Below are 22,173 nucleotides of genomic sequence, written 5' to 3' on the forward strand. Positions count from 1 at the left end.
TGGAATGGTGAATGCCAAAAATAGACTGCATTGAGCTGAAGAGTGCATGGGAGGTCACAATCTGGAAAAAGCCAGGTGCAGATAATTCTTTTATATACTCATGAATAAAATACTGTAAATAAACAAAATCCAGTTTGCTCTCATAATCCAGGAAGAAGAACTAAAATCCAGGCAAGACTTGTGAAAGGAAAAAAAGAATGGTGAGGAAGGAAGGAACAGAAAGGGAAGAAAAAAGCCACAGAAGAAAAGAATAATAATAACGTTATTGTTACAATTTAGCAGGCACTCAGCATACACCAGGCACTGCCCTAAGGACTTCATATACTTTATAAAAGTGATTATGATGTCCATTTTATAAAACGGAAAACAGGCACAAGGTAGGTAGGCAAAGAGCTAGAAAGTGGCATAGGCAGAACATGTACTCCTAACTGCCATGTTGGACTGAAATGTTTGTCTGGACTGGTAAATGAAGTAAAGTAGAATAGTTCAAGTATGAGGCTAAGAATATAGCCTGGCAGCATGGCTAATATCAGGAGTTAATACATCTGTATTTGGAAAGCAGTTTTTCCTGTAGTTTGGGTCAAGGACACTAGCAAGAGTTTATTAAGCAGACTGGCCAAATTAACAGTCTGAACTTGGAAGTCAAAAGGTAAATTTGAGACCAAAATAAAAACTTGAGCCCTAATGAGAGGTCACCTACAAGCAGTAACTAAGATGTACTTAAACCATGAACTTCATCAGCAACAGAATAACTATACTTTAAGTCTCAAGGGAAGAGGAAACTGAATTTGTAAAATAACTTCAGATCCAAGTTATATCCATTCCAGAACCAACTATGCATTAAAGTGGTAACTGAAACACATTAGTAAGATAGAAGACAAAGCAACCACCATATTAACAGTCAAAGATGACAATGGGACAGGAGCAAGAGCTTAAATGCAGCTATAGGAAAAAATAATTTTAACTATCTTTGAATCATTAAGGCAGTATCAGTGAAAATATATGCTCAACCCAGAGTATGAGATCATGTAAGTCACCAGTCACTAGCCTTATCTGTTGATATTCTCAAATTCAAAAGGAAATCTAGCACATAGTTCAGCAGTATTCTGCCATCATGAATTCCTTAAACATGGTATTTTACAGAAGAAACCATCTCTTTCCTAAAGAACTTCTATCATTATTTAGTTGAGTTGTAAGACCTCAGTTTCCCAATTCTTTGTCATGTCCTTCAGAGTACTGGTGAATAAAGAAAATTCTAATAAATATGAATTATTTACAAGTCTAGGAATAAACTACAATTGTCAACAGATCACCTAAAATGGGATCATTCATTTTCACAATATGAAATAACACATAAAGCAATTACCTCAGTGCTTAAGTGCTCAATAAATAATAGGTACTAGAATTCTTACTATTAGCACCCTCTGCCCAAAAATCGGTTATAGAGACCCTTGAGTTATAAGGAAACCTATAACAAACACCTTTGGTGCTCATGTCACAAATGCTTGGCCCTATCAGTCATTTGCCACAGCTACAGAAACTCAGACTCAGGTTATCTACCAACATTTCATGTCGAGTGAACCCATAAACCTCAGGTCTTCAGGAGCAGAAGTATAGCTCAAAGTACGGAAGAGTTAATACCTTCCGATCACAGGTAAATGAAAACCAGTGGATAAATGTTCGAGATTTCCATCTTTCAAATGGACAATACCGAGAAGCATTTCTGTATGTTTCTCAGGAGGTTCCAGGGGGAACTGAGCCTCTTTTGCTTACCGCAACAATTTCAGTATCACGCTTTTTTCTTCCTTGTCTATCTCCCAAACTCCAAACTCCTCACACTAGTTCCTATCAACTCAAATAAATCACCTACACACATATCCCCGACTCAGGCTCTACTATAAGAAATGCCAATCTAAGACAAAGCCCATCTACAAGACCCAAGAAATGATCATCTAGCCTTTGCTTGAATACTTCTATCCTACACTTCTATCCTCAAAGCAAATGTTCCAAGAAAATATCAAGGCAGATGTTCTAAGTAAAAGCCTATAGAAATGCAGTCTTTTGCAAGTAGAAAAAATATAGAAATATTTGCTGAATGAGTGAATAAACTTTAGCAGACAAAATCCCAAGGTTCATTAAGAAAAAAGGTAAAAAGGGGCACCTAGGTAGGTCAATCGGTTAAGTGTCTGACTTCAGCTCAGATCCCAGGATCCAGGGATTGAGCCCTGTGTCATGCTCTACATTTAGCAGGGAGTCTGCTTCTCCTTCTACACCTTCCCCTGCTCCTGTAGTCACTCGCTCTCTCTCACATAAATAAAATCATTTTTTAAAAAAAGAAAAAAGGTAAGAAGTCAGCCTACACAATATATACACAAATTATTTGTTCCTGAAAGATTCCTAAAGATATCTCAATATAAAATACTCCCATTCTTGGGGTGCCTGGGTGACTCAGTGCGTTAAAGCCTCTGCCTTCGGCTCAGGTCATTATCCCAGAGTCCTGGGATTGAACCCCAAATTGGGCTCTCTGCTCAGCAGAGAGCCTGCTTACCCCTCTCTCTGCCTGCTGCTCTTCCTACTTGTGATCTCTCTCTCTCTGTTAAATAAGTAAATAAAATCTTTAAAAAAAAAATACTCCTATTCTTAATTTTTGTTCAGGAGACCTAGCTTTCATTACAGCTAATTGCCAGAGTTCTTATATATGTATATACAATAGTTCTTATATATACATATAAGTAGAATTACAAACAATAACATCATTATTATAGTAAACCCTTGGTCTATTTAATTCTCCAAGATTTTTATTTTTTTATTTTTAAAAATTTTATCGATTTATTTAAGAGAGAAGGCATGAGTGGGAGGGGCAGAGGGAGACAGAGAAGCAGATTTTCCACTGAGCAGGAAGCCAGACACAACCTGGGGCTCTGATCCCAGGGTTCTGGGATCATGACGTGAGCTGACGTGAGCTGAAGGTAGACCATTAACCAAATGAGCCGGTCAGGTGCCTCTCTCCAAGATTTTTAAAACTTGGTACCAAAGAAAAGGCTTTTTAGTCTCTCCCTGGTGATAAAGATATGAGCTATAAGCCCAAAAAAACCTTCATCAGCTATGATAACTGCCACATAGGAAAAAAACAATCTGAAGTAGTAGCTGTCACTCAAAGAATGACAGAGATAAATTAGAAAGAGCCTGGTAGCTGTCTAGCTCTGGTCCCTGAGATGAGTTAGCTGTACCCTTGCCCTTTCCATTGCTTGGTAATATAAACCAATTCCCTCATCTTGCATAAGCTGGTCATTTGAGTTTCTAGGTTTCTGTCACCTGTAACTGAGAAAGGTCTAACACAAGAGCTGGTATAAACAAAACATCTTGTAAGATCTAACACTCTCTACAGAAGGGCTACAAAACATGGGATCCATGAATTCCTTAAAAACAGAACTCTGATTTTATATATGAGTACATATTAAAGTTACTAAAATTTTCATCAGTTACTCAAAATAAATCTGACTACCGTATCCTCTAAACAAGTTAAGATTTATTGGTTGGTGATCTAAGTCAGTGACTTAATGTATATCTTTGTATATTTATATGGTCAACAAACTTCCATCTTTTATTATTTATTAAATATTATGGTTTTCAACCAAGGGCACTCGTACTTTGAACCCCTTTCTCTGTCTCATTTCTAAGATTCTGGTATGTTAATTCATCCCTTCCTTCTACAAAAGTTGAGAATCGGTGGTTTAGAATCTATATGAAGAAATTTTTTGAATCATTTTTACATCTTTTAAATCTATTCAGATGTGCTAAAATACAAGAAATATTAGAATTTAGCTTTTTAAAAAATTATCCTAAAATGTCTGGTCCTGGTAAGGTGTAGTAAGCACACTCTACTCTGTCTCTCTCACTGACTAGCAGAATACATAGAACTCAGGACAGAATACATAGAACAGCTTTCTGAAGACTAAAAAGCAAACAGCAGGCAGATCAGGGAATATCACCAGAATGTGAAGTATCAACCAAAATAAGTTTATCATATTTTCCCTCCAGTATCCCTTAATGCAGCAATTAATGAACTTAATGCAGGTGGAAATCCAGGAGTGAACACTTCTCCAAAAGAATCATTCTGACCCAAGGAGCTAGAAAGACAACTAATGGAAATGAACAAGTGTGGAAATTGCCCATGTTTTTCTTCTTTTTCCCATTCTCTCATGCACTGCATGCACAAGCCAAAGGCAATCTCATGGCCACATGGAAACCTGCAAGAACCAACATCTGAGGGAAGGAAACCTTCTTCCCCATTTCTCTAAGAAGGCAGGACCAACATACACTGGTTTTTTTGTTTGTTTAGTTTGGTTTGGTTTGGTTTTTTCTGTCTCTCTTTAGCCCCTGACTACAGAACAGAGTAACAAGAGCCACATTTTCTGAATGGAAACTGAAAAGGGAAACCCAGGGAACTGGGTTTTCAGAATCTAATGCAAATAAACTAGAAATTAGTTAACAGAAAAATGAGACGAAGATCTCCAAATACTCGGAAATCAAACAAAAATCTTGAAATAATTCACGCATCAGAGGAAGTCTCAAGGGAAATAAGAAAATACTTTAAACTAAATAAAATAAAATACAACGTATCAGAATTATGGCATGAAACCAAAGCAATTCAAAAGAAAAAAGAAGATGGGGAAATACTTCCTAGTTCATTTTAGGAGTCCAGCATTACCCTGATACCAAATCTAAACAGTTCAAGAAAGCAAGTAAGCAAGCAAACAAACTAACTACAGGCCAATATCCTCCATTAACATAAGGCAAAAATCCTCAACAAAGTATCAACAACAGGACCCACAGGAGTTTTATCCTGAGAATGCAAGGCTATTTCAGTATTTGAAAATCAAGCAATATAATGCACAATATTAACTATCTAAAGAAGAAAACCACAGAAATATGTCAATTGATGCAAAAAAGCCATGAGGTAAACAGAACATCCATTCATGATAAAAACTATTAGCAAACTAGGAATTCCTTAATCTGATAAAAGGCATTTTAAAAAAATGAAGCTAACATTATACTTAATGGTGAAAAACTGAATGTTTTCCCCTAAGATTGATAAATAGCAAGAACATCTACTTTTACTACTCTTAGTTAACATCTTCTGGGAAGATAAAAAGAAACAGCACAGAGACTGCAACAGAAGAAATAAATCGTTCTTATTCACAGACCACATGATTACCTACTTTAAAAAATTCCATAGACTCTACGAAATACTTATAGGACAAATAAATTTAGCAGGGTTATGGGATACAAAGTCATTACACAAAATCAGTCCTTTTTTTTTTTTTTTTTTTTTTTTTTTTTTTTAAGTAAGCTCTATGCTCAATGTGGGGCTTGAAATCATAACCTCAAGATCCATAGTTGCATACTCTACCCACTGAGCCAGCCAGGTGCCCTAGAATCTCCTATTTCTGCATACAGCAATGTAGTATTAAAAACTGAAAATGTAAAAACAATGCAATAAATAAATAAATATAATGATATCTACCATAGCTCCCCCAAACTGAGATGCTTAGACATGGATCTAACAAAACAGCTGTAGGATCTGAACATTCAAAACTAAAATTAAAAAAAATTTTTTTGATGAAGACAATCAATAAATGAAACACACCATGTTTACAGACTGGGAGACTCAACATAGTAAGAAGGACAATTCTCATCAAATTAATCTATAAATATAAAGCAACCAATCAAAATCTCAACTGGATTTCTATAGATATTAATAAGTTGATTCTAAAATTTAGAAGGAAAAGGCAAAGAAACTAGAATACCTAAAATTTTTTGAAAAAAAATGAAATTGGAAAAATCATAATCACTCAATTATAACACACATTTACTACAAAGCTATAGTAATCAAGACTTTGTGGTACTGCCAAAGGTATTTAGATCAATGGAACAGAATGGAGAATACAGAAACAGACACAGACAAATATAACCAAATGATTATTGATACAGGTGCAAAAGCAATTCAAAGTAAAAAGGATGATCTTTAGGGTGCCTGCCTGGCTCAGTCAGTAAAGCATTCAACTCTTGATCTTGGGGCTGTAAATTCAAGCTCCATGTTGGATTAGAGATTATTTAAAACCTTTAAAAAAAAAAAAAAAAGGCAGTCTTTACAATAAATGGTGTTGAACAAGTACACATTCATATGCAAAAAAATTAACCTCAAATTAAACCTCACACTTTATATAAAAATTCACTCAAAATGGATCATAGATCTGAACATAAAACATTACTTCAAAACTTTGAAAATACAAATAAATCTTCATGACCAGGGGTTGTTACCCAACATAGAGATGGAATGGGTAGGGTATAGTTTTTTAGCCATTCTGTTGCTATCCAGTCTTTTTGGTCTGATGGTTGAAATGCTTAGGTCTTTGCAAAATTTCTCCGTCAGTACCTCAAGAAAGTGCAGTGAGAAATTCAGCTGTTGGGAGTCTACAGCTGAGCAAGAGAGTTCATTGACAGGGTTAGGCAGAGTTCTTAGGATAACCAAAGTACAGGTCATAAAAGAAAAAAAAACTAGTAAAGGATACTTTATCAAAATTAATACTTTTACTCTATAAGATACCATTAAAAGAATGAAAAGAGGGGTGCTGGGTGGCTCAGTGGATTAAAGCCTCTGCTTTATGCTCAGGTCATAGGATCAAGCCCCATATCCGGCTCTCTGCTCAGCAGGGAACCTGCTTTCCTCTATCTGCCTGCCTCTCTGCCTACTTGTGATCTCTGTCTGTCAAATAAATAAATAGAATCTTAAAAAAAAAAAAAAGAATGAAAAGAAAAGCTACCGAATGGGGGAAAATATTTACAAATCACATACCTGTCAAAAGGCTTATATTCAGAATATTTTAGGAACTCTCAGAGCTTAACAATAAGAAAACAAACAGTCTGGGGCACATCAGTGGTGCAGTCAATTGGGCATTTGACTCTTGGTTTCCACTCGGGTTATGATCTAGGGCCAGGGGTCCTGGGATCTAGCCCAACGCAGGGCTCAGCACAGAGTTTCCCTCTCCCTCTATCCCTCTCTGTAGCATGCATGAATTCTCTAAAATAAATAAATCTTTAATAATAAAAAGGAAAACAGCCCAATTAAAAATGAGCAGAAGATATAAACAAATATTCCCTAATATTCAACATCATTAGCCATCAGGGAAATAGATATAAACAACAATAAGTTACCTATTACAGAAATACAAATCAAAACCACTGGATACCATTTCACACTCAACTAGGATGGTTATAATAAAACAGTAACAAGTGTTAGCAAGGTTGTGAAGACACTGGAACCCTCATTTACTGCTAGTAGGAATACAAAATGATACAACCACTTTGGAAAGAGTCTGGCAGTTACTCCAAAGACCAGAGCTATAACATTATCCAGCACATTTAATTCTTCTGTATATCCCCAAGAGAATAAAAACATGTCTACACAAAAACTTGTATATGTTTCATAGGTCATTATTCGTAAAGTGAAAGCAACCCCAATGTCCATCAAGAATGAAAAAATAAAATGTGGTATGTCCATACAACAGAATATTATTATATCAATAAAAAGGAATAAAGTACTGATACATGCTACAACTTGGACAAACCTTGAAAACATTATGCTAAGTAAACAAAGCCCATCACAAAAGATCACATGATTCCATTTGTATGAAATGTCCAGAGCTGACAAATCTACAGAGACAGAAAGTATATTAATGGCTACCTAAGGCTGGGGAAAGGGAGAAACAGGAATTAATAGTGCGTGGGCACAGACTTTCTTTTTGGGGCCATAAAAATGTTCTAAACTAACAATGAATCGTTGTACAACTCTGTAAATATACTAAACCCATCAAATTTTGAGTGAATTTTATGACCTACATTATTTTTCAATAAAGTTATTATTTAAAAACCACAATGAAAGGACAGCTCAGTGGCTCAGTCAGTTAAGCATCTGACTTTGGCTCAGTTCATGATCTAAGGATCCTGGGATCAAGCCCATGGAGGGTTCCACATTCAGTGGGAAGTCTGCTTGTCCCTCTGCTGCCCCCTCCCAGCTTATGCTTTCTCTCTTTTTTATTTTCCTCTCTCAAATAAAATCTTTTTAAAAAATGAAATAAAAAAGTAAAAACCAGAACGAAGTTATCATACACCTAATGTATAAATGTATAAATTATATGTATAAATATATAAATGTATGTATATGTATAAATTAAATATGTAAATGGCTAAATTAGGGGCGCCTGAGTGGCTCAGTGGGGTAAGTCTCTGCTTCCACTCAGGTAATGATCTCAGTAAGGGTCCTAGGATCAATCCCTGCATCAGGCTCTCTGCTCAGCGGGGAGCCTACTTCTCCCTTTCTCTCTGCCTGCCTCTGTGCCTACTTGTGATCTTTCTCTCTGTCAAATAAGTAAGTAAAAATCTTAAAAAGAAATAAAATGGCTAAATTAAAAATACTGACAATATAATGCCAATGAGGATGCAGAGCAACGAAACTTTCATACATCCCTGGTGGAAAAGCAAAATGGTACAACGACTCTAAAAAATGTTTTAGCAGTACATTATAAAGTTAAACATGTTACCAATGACCCAGGAATCTCCCTCCTGAGTAGCTAACTCTAGAGAAATGAAATCATGTTCACATAAACTTCAGTACACAAATGTTTATAGTGGCTCTATCTGTAACTGTCAAAACCCAGAAATGATCCAAATGCCCTTCAAGGGGTCAATGGATAAACTGTGGGGTACATCCACACAATAAAATATGTACTACTTAGCAATAAAAATAATAGACTACTGATAAACACAACAACTTCCATGAATCTCATTATGCTGAGTGAATGAAACCAATCTTCTCAAGACTGTATTATGGTTCCATTTATATTACAGTCTCAAAATTACAAAACTATGGAGATAACTATGGGGCGCCTGGGTGGCTCAGTCTGTTAAGCATCTGCCTTCAGCTCAGGTCATGATCCCAAGGTCCTGGGACGGAGTCCTGCATCAAGCTCCTTGATCAGCTGTGAGTCTGCTTCTCTCCCCCCCCCCCCTCCGCTCCTGCTCTTTCTACTTTCAAATAAGTAAATAAATAAATAATCTTTTAAAAAAAGAAGAGATAACTTACTGCCAGAGATTATAAGAGCTGAGAGGCATAACAGGAGGGAGTTTTTTGGGGTGATGAAGTCTTTTGGTATTCTGTACCCTGATTATTGTGGTAACTTCACACAAATCTATACATGTACTAAATTCTAAAAACTAAAAAATTTCAAAAGGAAAAAGTGAATTTTTCTTTATAATTTTATTTTATTTTAAGATTTTATTAATTTATTTGATAGAGCTAGAGAGCACAAGCAGCGACAGCAGCAGAAAGAGAAGGAGAAGCAGGTCCCCCGCTAAGCAGGGAGCCCAATATGGGGCTTGGTTCCAGGACCCTGAACCCATAATTCATACTAAAAGCAGACATTCAACTGACTGAGCCTCATAGGTGCCCCTTTTCTTTAAAATTTTAAAGATAAAATTTTATTTCTTTTTTAAAAGATTTTATTTATTTGTCAGAAAGAGCCTGGAGCATAGACTTACAGGCAAGAATGAGTAATGACAAAGGTTTTCAATTATCCAAAAGGCTGACATATGCATGGGGTTAGAATTTTTCTGTGTAGTATTAGAGGGAATTATCATTTACCAACGAATCCAAAAGTACAAAGGGTTTTTTAGGGCTTCCCAAAATTCGGCATTTATTCTTCAATTCTTAGACAATCAAGAAGCAGGAAATTCTAGAAATTCTTGCATTAAACAAAAGGTCAGGCAGGATGATCCTACAGTTTTCTCCCAACTCAAACACTGTATGAATCTATGGACTGTAACTTCTACAGTTAACCTATTAAAGCAGAAGGCACTGAACATCTAAAAAGGCAACTTATCCTGTCAAAATATCACCTTTCACTGCATAAAGGTAAACACTATATAGCACTTTGAGTTACAAATTTTGAAAAAGACTAAATAAATACAAAATCTTAACAAAAGCCATATTGAGGCCTATTTTATTTCCCCAAATCTGATTTATTCTAAGGATATTAAAATTAAACTCAAATTACTAATGCCTAATGAAATATAATTTCATTAGGCTTAAAAGACAGAAGTTATAAATATCAATTTCATGCAAATTTCTATAAGTATAGTGAAGAAATCTCCTGAAAAAGAAGTGTTCTTTCCACACAAAAAGTGGTAGTCCTCAAAAGAGCCAAAACATCTGCATTCACTTTAAAGCTCATCAAGACAGACTGACATTTTTAGGAGAAGCATATGGCTTGCTGAACAGTCATCTAGAACAGGATCTTTTGTCTAGTAAACCCTATTCAAGGACCATTTCCTTATGTATGGAGTGGCTGAATAAAGGAAAGAACATATTTTCAAGTCCTAGAAAACACAAAGAAATAAACTCTTCATCTAGCTTTGTTAAGGATATAGCAAAACATATTACAAAAGCAGCCAGATCTTTACTCTCAGAGACTGTGCTCTCAATATCTGAAACAATTCTAAGAAAACACTGAAACAAAAGAACTCCAGAAAAGCATGCAACTTTCTTATAGAACTGTATCTAGCCAAAGACCACCTCCCTAAAAAAGGCATTTCCATTTTAAAGGATAAAACACTTTCTTCTTAAAACTTAGAAGGGCAGAGTTCAACAGCTGTGCTGTATTAAACCTGAGACCTTCCAAAAGGAAGAACAAGAGTCTCTAGAGAGCCAGTAACATGGCCTGCTTTCTCCAAAATTATCAAAATGCCTGCTCTGCCTCAAAGAAATATTTCTCCCAAGAAAAAGCCTCCATACAGTGCATGGGTAAAAAGCATAAAACTTTAGATTAGGGAATATGCAAAAATGGGAGAATTTTTGTTTGTTTCTGGAAATCTCCAACCTTTCCCTCAAGGAAAAATGCATTTCGAAAGTCTTTCAAGATATATAGCATAGAAACTATTTTAAAACACAAACAATAATTTTCAGCCCTAGCTTCCCATCAGAATCACCACGGAGCTAAACCTCAACCTAAATTTATTGAACTACTATATACTGGAGCCAAGGCATCTCAATTTTTTATGCACACAACAGGTGATTCTGAGGCACAGCAAGGGTTTAAAAAGCACTAAACTAGAGCAAGATCCCATAAAAGAAAAAATTAAGTCTAATGAGTAAAGGCAAAAAAAAAAAAAGTCACATTTGACAACTAGCTAGTTCTAAAGAACCTAAGGTTGTATTCACCTTATCAAAATAAGACAACAGAAAGGAAATCTAAAACAGGAATTCTAAATTGCTCTCCTGCCACTATTTAAAAGACAAGACTTAAATAGTTTGCTAAGTATCCAAATATTTAGATGAAAGTCATTATGAAGGATCTAGTCACTCCATCATAATTCAGGTACAGTAAGGTTCCATGAGGGTCTTTGGATACTGTAAACTAAAAAAAAAAGTTATAATAAGAGCGCATGTATTATATGTAATGATCTGTCAATCTTAAGAAAGCTCAAAGTTTGTTTGTTTTTTTAAGATTTTTTTCAAAATTATTTATTTATTTATTTATTTATTTATTTATTTATTTGACAGATAGAGATCATAAGCAGGCAGAGAGGCAGGCAGAGAGAGGGAGAGAGGACAAAGCAGGCTCCCCGCTGAGCAGAGAGCCCGATGTGGGGGCTCGATCCCAGAACCCTGGGATCAGGTCGAACCCTGGGATCATGACCTGAGCGGAAGGCAGAGGCTTTAAACCACTGAGCCACCCAGGCGCCCCAGAGCTCAAGGTTTTAATCACAACAAAATAAATTTCAGCCATCATTAGAGCTTCATTAAGCCTACTTTGTTTTACACAAAATCCTAACAGTTTTACTTGCTTGGTATTCAAACTTATGATAAATGAAAAAGGATAGTGAAACTGCTAAAGAGAAGTGAATCAGTCAAAGGAGGACACAAAAACACTATTAGAAAGCAGACAAAAGAATTCAGAAAGTATAGCAAACACTTGATAGTTTTTAAAGGAATAAGAATACAATATCTTTTTTCTCATGATCACTGTAATAAGAAAAAAAGAGAAACAGGTTCAGTTTACCTTGTTTAATACATGTATCTCATGAGTTTTTTATAAGAGGGTAAGAAAGTATAATAATCAAGTCACATATAAAAAGTTTCTCACCAAAAATCATTACCAAACTTAAGAGAACAAAATCCTTACTACAAAAAAATAAAACAAAAAAACCTAATTTCTCAACTGGAGACTCTCACTGTACAAAAGGAACAGTAGAGTGAAAGTAAAGAGCATCAGATAGTTTCTCAAAGATATTTTGCTAAAATAAAAACAGAAGACACCAAGGTTTTAATTTTCTATTATCACACCTGTATTTCTCACTACTAAAGTCAAGACATTCCTTTAGACTGCTAAACCGGATTATTTCCTAGCAATGTAAATTTTAAAATCTGTTTTCTCATCTGTATGTCTGAAAAATGAGAAAAACAAGAACACCTAAGTTCACAGGATTACTGTGAAAAATACAGAATATAATGCAGGTGAAGTAGTGGCACAGTGACTAATACAGAGTGAGGAATAAATGTCAGCTATTAGTAATTTGTGCTCAGAACAAATACCATAAAAATGATTCTCAACTTTCACCAAGGGATTTACTTTAGAAGCATCTCCATTTGAAATTGCTTTATTCTTTATTCATCCCATACCAAGAAAACATGTATTAATTAGAAAGGAATCAAATTGCTCCTTCTTTCTCCATTAAGCCAAACATAAAATTAATGAACTTTTTAAAAACTTCATGTAAAGTGGTTTGCAGAACACAAATCTAACAATCACATTTAGTTACTATTATTCCAAAAAAATTATCATATTCCATGAATACCCTTTCCCAAGTAAATTCATTTCCACCTCTTTTTAAAAATTTGAATATAAGAATCAGGACATTTGTCAAGGAAATTTATGAGTTCAAAAAAAATCTGTAAGACAACTTCAATCCAGAAGCATAACACAGTTTTAGGTTAATATCCTAACCTAAGACCACCTCAAGTAATTAAAAAAAAGTATGTCCTGTAGATATTTTATATTCACATTTATGTAGGTTAGTTATAGGTTATAGGTTAGTTATAGGTTATGTAGGTTAGTTATATATTAGGTAGTTATATTCACATTTATGTAGCTTCCTTGGCTTTCATTGACAAGGCTACTAATAGAAATAGTACCCATGGCTTCCTGTTTTTCCTCACAATCACACATCTCTAAATATGTATTTACTCATCTATGTGATAAACATTTACCTATTATGTGTGTGCTATTACATGGGTGTCATGAAGTATACAAAAATACAAAAAACTTTTTGCAGTCAAAAAAATTTTCCAGCACTACAAAAGCCAGTGGCCTCACTACTGATTATCAGTCCATGTACTAAAAATTACTCATTTACAAGTGTGTGTACATGTACATGTGTAACGAAAGGATCAGTATAGGTTGTTATGCTGAGGCAACTACCAATCTAAATATCTTTGTAACATACAACAAAGATTTATTTCTTAGTGACTTTATATTTTACACAATCTGTTAAGAACCAGCTTCTATCTTTGCTCCATGTGCTCTTCATTCCAGAACCTAAGCTAAAAGAAAAATATCCCACCTAAAATGTCTACCTCATAGGCAGAGGGAAAAGAGACATGGTAAAACATAGGACAGGTCCTATAGCTTTTGCCTGACATGGTGTATTATTGCCAGTAACATTACATTGGCCCAAACAAATCACTTGGCTAAGGAGGCAGTGATGTATAATCCTGCACATGGAACAGAGGCAAGTATTTTAAACAATAACAGCAATTACCACAATATCACAAGATTAAAGAAAAGAAACATGGTCAGATATTCAAACCAAAAATAAAAGTAGAGTTTATTTAGGTAAGATTTACTATGTACCAGACACTGTGATGAATGTATTAAAATATTTAATTCTAAGAATTCAACAAAGATGTCCACTACTGAAGAAAATAGACCAATTAAAGGTATTTCTTAATGAGGAAAATAAGCAAAACAATGAAATCTATTAGAAGACATTTTAGTGGAGCCTTTGTGGCTCAGTCAGTTAAGCTTCCGACTCAATCTCAGCTCAGGTCTTAATCTCACGGTCCTGAGTTCAAGCCCCACCTTGGACTCAGCACTGGGCATGGAGCCTACTTAAAAAAAAAGAAAAGAAAAGAAAAAAAAAGACACTTTAGAGATACTTCAAGTTCACTGAACTTGGCTTTGACATGTTTCAAAGAAAGCGAAAGTAGCTGCACTTCAGAGAGAAATTTATCCAGCTTATCTGAAATGAAGCCATCAACTGGTTTATATGTCCTAGACGTTTCTCAAAATGGGCTAAGACAATTTCACAGCAAGGTGTAACATACACAGAACTCTTGTCAACCTTGGGACTGTCATCTTTAGCACATCTTACTCAAAAGAGGGTCCTGGAGAACCTCATAATTTCATACTGGCTTCTCCAATGCTGAAAAAGAAAATAGGGCAGCACAAAAGCCAGAGATAGGAGCACAAAAGAAGCCTCCCAAAGGGGCGCCTGGGTGGCTCGGTGGGTTAAGGCCTCTGCCTTCGGCTCATGTCATGATCCCAGGGTCCTGGGGTGGAGCCCCAGGGCAGGCTCTCTGCTCAGTGAGGAGCCTATTGCTCCCTCCCCCTCTGCCTGCAGCTCCCACTCTGACAAATAAATAAATAAAATAATTTTTTTTTAATGAGAAATAATGAAACAAGGCTAGGTAAGTATACATGAACAGGTTAAAGAAAACAAAAACCACTGTATCAAGCACAGAGTCCAAAGTATTGCTATTTTGAAACAGTGTACCATGTTACCTAGCTTTTAACCCACTGAGCCATCTAGGTACCCCTTTACCTGGCTTTTAAATTAAAATCCTAAGTAGTTAAATTTACCCTGGACAATTCCATAGGTAAGTCCAGGAAAGTAAGAATAAATGTATGCCACTGACTCAGGTTTCCCCTCCTCACTCAATCCAGGGAAATGAGAAGTATGTGGAAACTATGACATTCTAGAGCATGAGCTCATTAACTAGATCAACTGAATCATCTATACTGTTTTAAATCATTTTTCACCCTTATGTATGTTATTGGGTTTTTTGGTTTGCTTTTGTTTCTTACAGATGTACTATAGTTAATTTGATACAGGCTAACGTAACTTCGTCTTTCCTTCTACTCATCTTTCTTCAGTATTTGTTCATTACTCCCCTTCTTACCAACTGCCTGATTCTACTCTCCCTCATTTTATTCAAGTGATCTGAAATGTTACATTATTTGTAAATGTTTTAGAAGCATTACAATAAAAAGAATTTTAGATTTAAATTATCCAGTTTATTAGTTGTCTTTCCACCCACAAACTTTTCAGACCCTCATTATCTCCGAATCATATTGGAAAGAGAAAACTTAACAATGAAAAGCCAATAATATGTAAAAATGAAGGGTTATAAATTTGCCTCAAGGGAGAAATGACCATAAACTCTCTGGGTTAAAAAAAAAAAAGTGTTACAGGGGCGCCTGAGTGGCTCAGTGGGTTAAGGCCTCTCTGCCTTCGGCTCAGTCATGATCTCGGGGGGTCCTGGGATCGAGCCCCACATCGGGCTCTCTGCTCAGCAGGGAGCCTGCTTCCCCATCTCTGTCTGCCTGCCTCTCTGCCTACTTGTGATCTCTGTCAAATAAATAAATAAAATCTTAAAAAAAAAAAGTGTTACAGAAAGCAAATAAACAAGGACACGTGGCTGGCTTAGTCAGTAGGGCATGCGACTCTTGATCTCAGGATTTTGAGTTCAAGCACCTTACTGGGAGTAGAGGTTACTTAAAAATAAAATCTTTAGGAGTGCCCAGGTGGCACACTTGGTTAAAAATCTGACTCTCGGTTTCAGCTCAGGTCATGATCCCAGTCATGATCGCAGGGTCGTGGAACTGAGCCCTGAAATAGGCTCCAAGCTGAGACTCTTCCTCCTTCTCATTCTGCCCCTCCCCTCTCTGAAATAAATTAATGTTTTTAAAAATTAAAAAATAAAATCTTTTTTAAAAAGACAAATGTGTTATTTGGCTTGTGTTAAAAATTTGTTTTCCTTAGCAAAGTTTTTTAAAGTGTGAAACAGAGGTTACCATATATGATGTAATATTTTATTTTCAAATCTCTTCTAACACATTTGCAAGCCGAAACTCTTTAAATCTTTATAAGTAGTACTAATTATCATCAGTTTCCAAAATCCAGTATCTTACTTCAACTACAACAATAGCTGACAAAATGGCTGTGACTTAAGCTTAAATATACAGTCATGTCTTAATTAGTCATGCACCAGTGGATCCTTCAAATTTGAGTTCTAAGGCTACTATGAATACATTACTTGGGAATGCAAAATTAATCTCCATAATGTCTAAGAGAACAAGAACTAAACTAGATCACCTCTCTTACAGTGGAAGTCAATCGGTGAGGCATTTTAGAGAAGCACTTTCCATTCTTCAAGTTCCCCATACATAAAAGTTAACCACAAACTTGTTTACCATTCCCTAATCTTAGCATCCTTATTTTCCAAGGACCAAATATCATGTATATATCCACTACCGCCTTCAAAGCTTTTCATAAGCCATTGAACCTACCCACAACATCCTCTTCTTCTCCCCACGCCCCCAACACCCACTATTTAAAACTTAATAAAATCTACCTCTAAAAATCCTTTCCAATTAACTCTAGATCTAACTCTCTGCATTCCCTTTATATTTTAATATAACACTAAATTAAGTAGCATTTGACTAAGCCAATTTTTTAACCATCCCCATCTGTCCATACAGTCTTTCCATGTTATTCTAAGCTCTTAGAGTAATCTCCAGAGCATGCATAAAAATATTCAATATATGCCCTGATTTCTAATAAGCAGCGAAAATAGCGATAAAACCTAATTCTTCGCAAATAAAAATACTAGTGTGTGTGTTGTTGTGTTAGCAACATAAAGTCAGGAAAATTCGAAAAAACAGGGAAATCGACAATTAATGCAGCCGGAAAAAAAATATCACTATCACAAAAACGCTTCAAAGCAGAACAATAATAGCAAAAAACCTCTGAAATATTATGAAGCTTTAATAAAATTCTGGACAGGAAACTTGCCGACATTACCACCAGCCTTTAAAAAATTACCTTCCAGTATTACTAACAGTGATATGCTCAGTAACAATGAATTTCAACCAAGCAGTCTGATGAACAATCTTTCTGTACAGAAACCCACTAACACCACTTAAAACCGTGTTAAGGGAGAGAGGGATCTAACCTTCCAACAGGGAGGCGTGATGGGCAAACAGGTGAAAAAATGGATAAGTGCGGAAAGTGGAGAGGAAAATCAGACTCCTCCCCTTCTCTGGCGGCTAAAGCTCGGCTCGCAGACCCCGAGACAACCCTACCCCCACGGACCCTCTCTCACAGCAACAGTCCAAAACCTTCCAAGAAATCATGCGTCCTCCTCCCCCATCCCCGCATTCACGCCCCCACTCGCCTGGCCAGCGCCCCTGAATCGCAGCTAGTCCCAAATCCGCCTGCCCTTTCCAGAGGAAGGGGTCAGCAGAGAACGCTTTCCCCGAGGCCTTCTCCGGGACCCAGCCAGCAGAGACCCCCCGCAAAAGTGGAGAGACCCCAGAAGCTTGAAAAAGAAGCCTGACAATCCTGTTACCTGCTAGGAACCCTGGAAACGGAAATGGCAGCTACAGCCACTGCCCTTTTCCCCCACAACATTTGCCTCAGCGCCTCTGACATTGAGACCGCCGCCATCTTGCTGCAGGCAAACGCCTGGACGGATCTCCGGAAGGGACAAACTTCCTTCGTTCTCAAGGTTCTGTAACCACAATGTAATAGAGTGGGTTTTTGTTTACTTCACTTGTGTTTGTCGTTTTGTTAAATACTGGAATTTAGAAAAGAGGTGAAAGGTTTCACTGACAGATAAGAAGGAAAATGAATGCAGCAATGCAGCAGTGCATTAAGTGTAAACATCACCTCCACAAATTGTAATCCTTGTTTGTTGTTAGGACTAGTTATTTAATGAAGACACGTCCCCCCCCCTCCCCCGCCCCAAACAACCTGGAAAATTTAAACACCTGCAACTCATAATTTTTTCAAAGGACTGAGCATTTTTAGGGCTGACCCCACTGAAAGAGCCAGAGGGCTCTCTGGATTCTTGAGAACCTAAAGTAGTACTTTTCCAAAGTGTTGCCAGATTCAGTATGTAAGCCCTCAGGAAGGACTGTATTCAGTTTGATGTTCTCTAGTTGTAAGGATCATATTTTCCAGTTCGGACACATGGCCTGGAAAAGGTTATTTTTTTTTGACATGTGGATTTCAAAGAAAAAACTAATGGAACACAATATTTGATATCCTTATCTTCCCAGTCAATCCTGAACCTGCAATTGTGTTCTAAACACCAAAAATATTATTATTGCTTCATAAATATAAAACAAAAATTATCTTCTGAGACCAGTGTTGGAAACATCTTTGTATTGTGGGCTACTGACCTTAAAAACAATGATAAGCTGTGATTTATCTAAAATAAAAAGGTAGTTGAGGTGCCTGGGTGGTTCAGCCTGTTAAGCACCTGCCTTAAACTCAGGTCTGGATCTTAGAGTCCCGGGGTTAAGCCCCACTTTGGACTTCCAGCTCAGAGGGGAGTCTACTCCCTCTGCCTCTGCCTCTGCCTCTGGCCCCACCCACTGGCACTCACACCTGTGTGCTCTCTCTTTCAAATAAATAAAATTTTAATACAAAACAGAACAAAAAACTTGTGAGTTCTAGGCCTACCTCTGGTGTAGAATTTCCTTAAAAAAAAAAAAAAGGTTTGTTAAAGAAAAAAAAGTGGCTCCATCATTGGACGTCTGCCTTTGGCTTGGCTTAGAACTTGATCTTGGGGTCCTAGGATGGAGTCCCCCTCTCCCACCGTCCAGACTTGGGGCTCCCTTCTCAGCGGGAAGCCTGCTTCTCCCTCTCACACTTCCCCTGCTTGTGTTCTCTCTCTGGCTGTCTGTCACTTAAATAAATACAATCTTAAAAAAAAATACATGTACTATATTTATTGAAAAATGAATAAAGTATGCCAGTACATGTGGACTCACATAGTTCAAACCCATTTTGTTCAAGGTTTAACAGTACTGTTTCCATTCTTGTAATTTTGACATTTCAAGAATGTTACATAAAAGACTCATGCAGTGTATGACTTCTTGAGGTTGGCTTCTTAAACTCAGTATAATGCCCTTGAGAACCACTCGAGTTAATGCGTGTATCAACAGTGCATTCCTTTTTATTGCTGAATAGCATTCCTGGTGTATTAGGATCCTCCAGAAGAGCAAAGCCAGTAAGATACACGTACGGACATACCTATTTGTTTAACCATTCACCCATTGCAAAACATTTTGGTGGTTTCCCATTTGGGGCTATTACAAACAAAACTGCTATGAATGCTGGTGTTTTTGTGTGTGTGTGTGTGTGTAAACATAAAATTTCATTTCTCTGGGATTGTGTTCGAAAACCCAATGCTAGGTCATGTGATACATGTATGTTTGTTTTTTTTAAAGAAAATGCTTACTATTTTTCAAAGTAGCTGTACCTTTTTACATTCCTACCAGCAATATATGAGATACAGTTTCTCCTTATCCTCACCAGCAGTGGCTATTTCACTATTTTTTATTTTAGCTCAATCAACATTAATAATAGGTGTGTTGTAATATCTCATCATGGCCTTAATTTAATTCCCCTAATGGCTAATAATATTAAATATCTTTTCGTGTGTTTATTTGCCCTCTGTATAGTCTTTGCAGTAAATATCTCATGTCTTTTGCTTATTTTCAAATTGCATTAGTTTTTAGTGTTACATTTTGGGTCTTTATATATTCCAGATATGAGTCCTTTATCAGATACGCGGTTTGCAAATATTTTCTCCTGTCTGTAGCTTGTCGTTTTATCCTCTTAATAGGGTCTGTTGCTTAGAAAATGTATTAAATTTTGATGAATTCTAGATTGGTCATTTTTAAGCTCATCGATTATACTTTTCACCAATGTTTTCACCAATATATTATATATATTCACCAATCCTATGTCTTAAACATTTTCACCAATTTTTCTTCTTTTTTTAAAATTGTTTTAAAAGATTTTATTTATTTATTTGACAGAGAGACATAACAAGAGAGGAAATACAAGCAGGGGGAGTGGTTGAAGGAGAAGTAGGCTTCTCAGCCAAGCAGGGAGCCCAATGTGGGTGGGGCTCAATCCCAGGACCCAGAGGATCATGACCCCAGCTGAATACAGATACACAACAACTGAGCCACCCAGGCGCCCCTCTATGTTTTCTTCTAAAGGTTTTTTAGTTTTCCCTTTCACAGTTAAATCTAGGATCTTTTTTGAGTCACTTATTTGGTTAATAAGGTGAGAGGTTTAGGTCAAGATTCAATTTTTTACCTGTGGATGTCCAGTTGCTCTAGCACTCTATTTAAAAAGACTTTCTTCCATAGAATTGCTTTTGTACCTTTATCAAAAAATCAATTTGGCCATACTATTTCTGGGTTCTCTATTTCAGAGAGAATTTAAGCCCTAGGGTGGTATTTCTGTTGGGTTAAATTTTAATAAAGGTGTTTTCTTTCTTTTTTTTTTTTTTAAGATTTTATTTATTTCAGAGAGAGAGAGAGAGAGAGTGAGAGAGAGCACAAGCAGGATGCACAGAGAGAGGCAGGCTCCCCACCAGTGGAGAACCCGATGCAGGACCCCAAGATTATGACCTGAGCCAAAAGCAGATGCTTAACCAACTGAGCCACCCTGGGGCCCTTGGTGTTTTCTTTTTTAAGGACTAACTTATGGTCTGTCCCAGTGTTCATCAGGTCAGCTTACTGGAGCCTTTTTCCTGGTCCCATTGACCAAAACCCAACCCCTCTACCTACCACCTTTTCCAGTCCCTTCCTTTTGTGAATTTGGAATCCAGAGGAAAGACTTCACTGGTCTGTTTGCCTTTCTACACAGCCTTTGATCCCAAATCAGATTGCTAATAATAAACACCTGTAGAATCTCTGGGTCTCTTGACCTTCTGCTGGGTTCCCTCAGCTGTCCATAGCCGAAGTCCTTGCTGACCTCAGATAGAGGATATAGGCCTAAGAGTGGAATAGAAATAACTTGTCATGTGCATTTATTTACTTAATTTTTTACAATGTCACCTAACTGTAGACTCCACCACTAAATTTAATAAAATGTCTAGGTCTAAATACCAGTTCAATATTTCAGTAGGAGTATTAAAACTGACTTTACTTTTTGCTTGCATATTATGTATGGTGACCAAAATCTTACTCAGCAGCTCATCACCCCTAAACAAAACAGCATTTTTAAAGAAATATTTTACTGTTTATTTGAGAAAGAGAGAGCACTCGCACAAGCAGGGAGAGGAACAGAGGGCAAGGGAGAAGCAGACCCCCCACTGAGTAGGGAGCCCAACCTGGGGCTTGATCCTAGGATCCCTGGCTGAAAGGCAGATGCTTAACCAACTGAGTCACCCAGCTGCCCCAACAAATGGCAATTTAGGCCCTTGTTTTACTACTAATTAATATTCACTATCTAAATTTATCTGACTCCTCATGATTTTAATTCATTGAGTATTTTTTGTTTAATTCACTATCTATAATTTCATTTCCTAAATGATATTCTGGGGAACACTGCTTGTGAGAGTCATTACAGGTGCTCCTAAAAATTGCTTCCATACTACTAATATTCTAGACTTGGATATTCTTTTTTTTTTTTTTTAAAGATTTTATTTATTTTATTTGACAGAGAGAGAGATCACAAGTAGGCAGAGAGGCAGGCAGAGACAGAGGGGGAAGCAGGCTCCCTGCTGAGCAGAGAGCCCGATGCGGGGCTCGATCCCAGGACCCTGAGATCATGACCTGAGCCGAAGGCAGCAGCTTAATCCACTGAGCCACCCAGGTGCCCCTAGACTTGGATATTCTTAATATTCTTGGAGTACTTTCTTTTTTCTCCAGCTCTCTTGAGATATAACTGACATATAACATTTTGTAATTTCAAGGTGTAAAACATGATGATTTGATAGATGCATATATTGCAAAATGAGTAGCA

The 22,173-nt window shown here is 36.8% G+C and overlaps 1 protein-coding gene across 1 annotated transcript in view; it reads right to left on the reverse strand.

Moving 5' to 3' along the window:
* The window catches only part of NDUFS4 (NADH:ubiquinone oxidoreductase subunit S4), a 108,189-nt gene extending 90,249 nt beyond the window's left edge, over window positions 1-17,940 (reverse strand). Inside the window, exon 1 of the mRNA XM_082750587.1 lies at window positions 17,750-17,940. Coding sequence (XP_082606713.1) covers window positions 17,750-17,847 — 98 coding nt within the window. The 5' untranslated portion in view covers window positions 17,848-17,940. The remainder of the gene's footprint in view (window positions 1-17,749) is intronic.
* Window positions 17,941-22,173: the final 4,233 nt, after the last annotated feature.

Source organism: Mustela nivalis (assembly GCF_964662115.1).
Source record: "Mustela nivalis genome assembly, contig: HAP1_SCAFFOLD_1330, whole genome shotgun sequence".
In the NCBI taxonomy this organism is placed as follows: Eukaryota; Metazoa; Chordata; class Mammalia; order Carnivora; family Mustelidae; genus Mustela; species Mustela nivalis.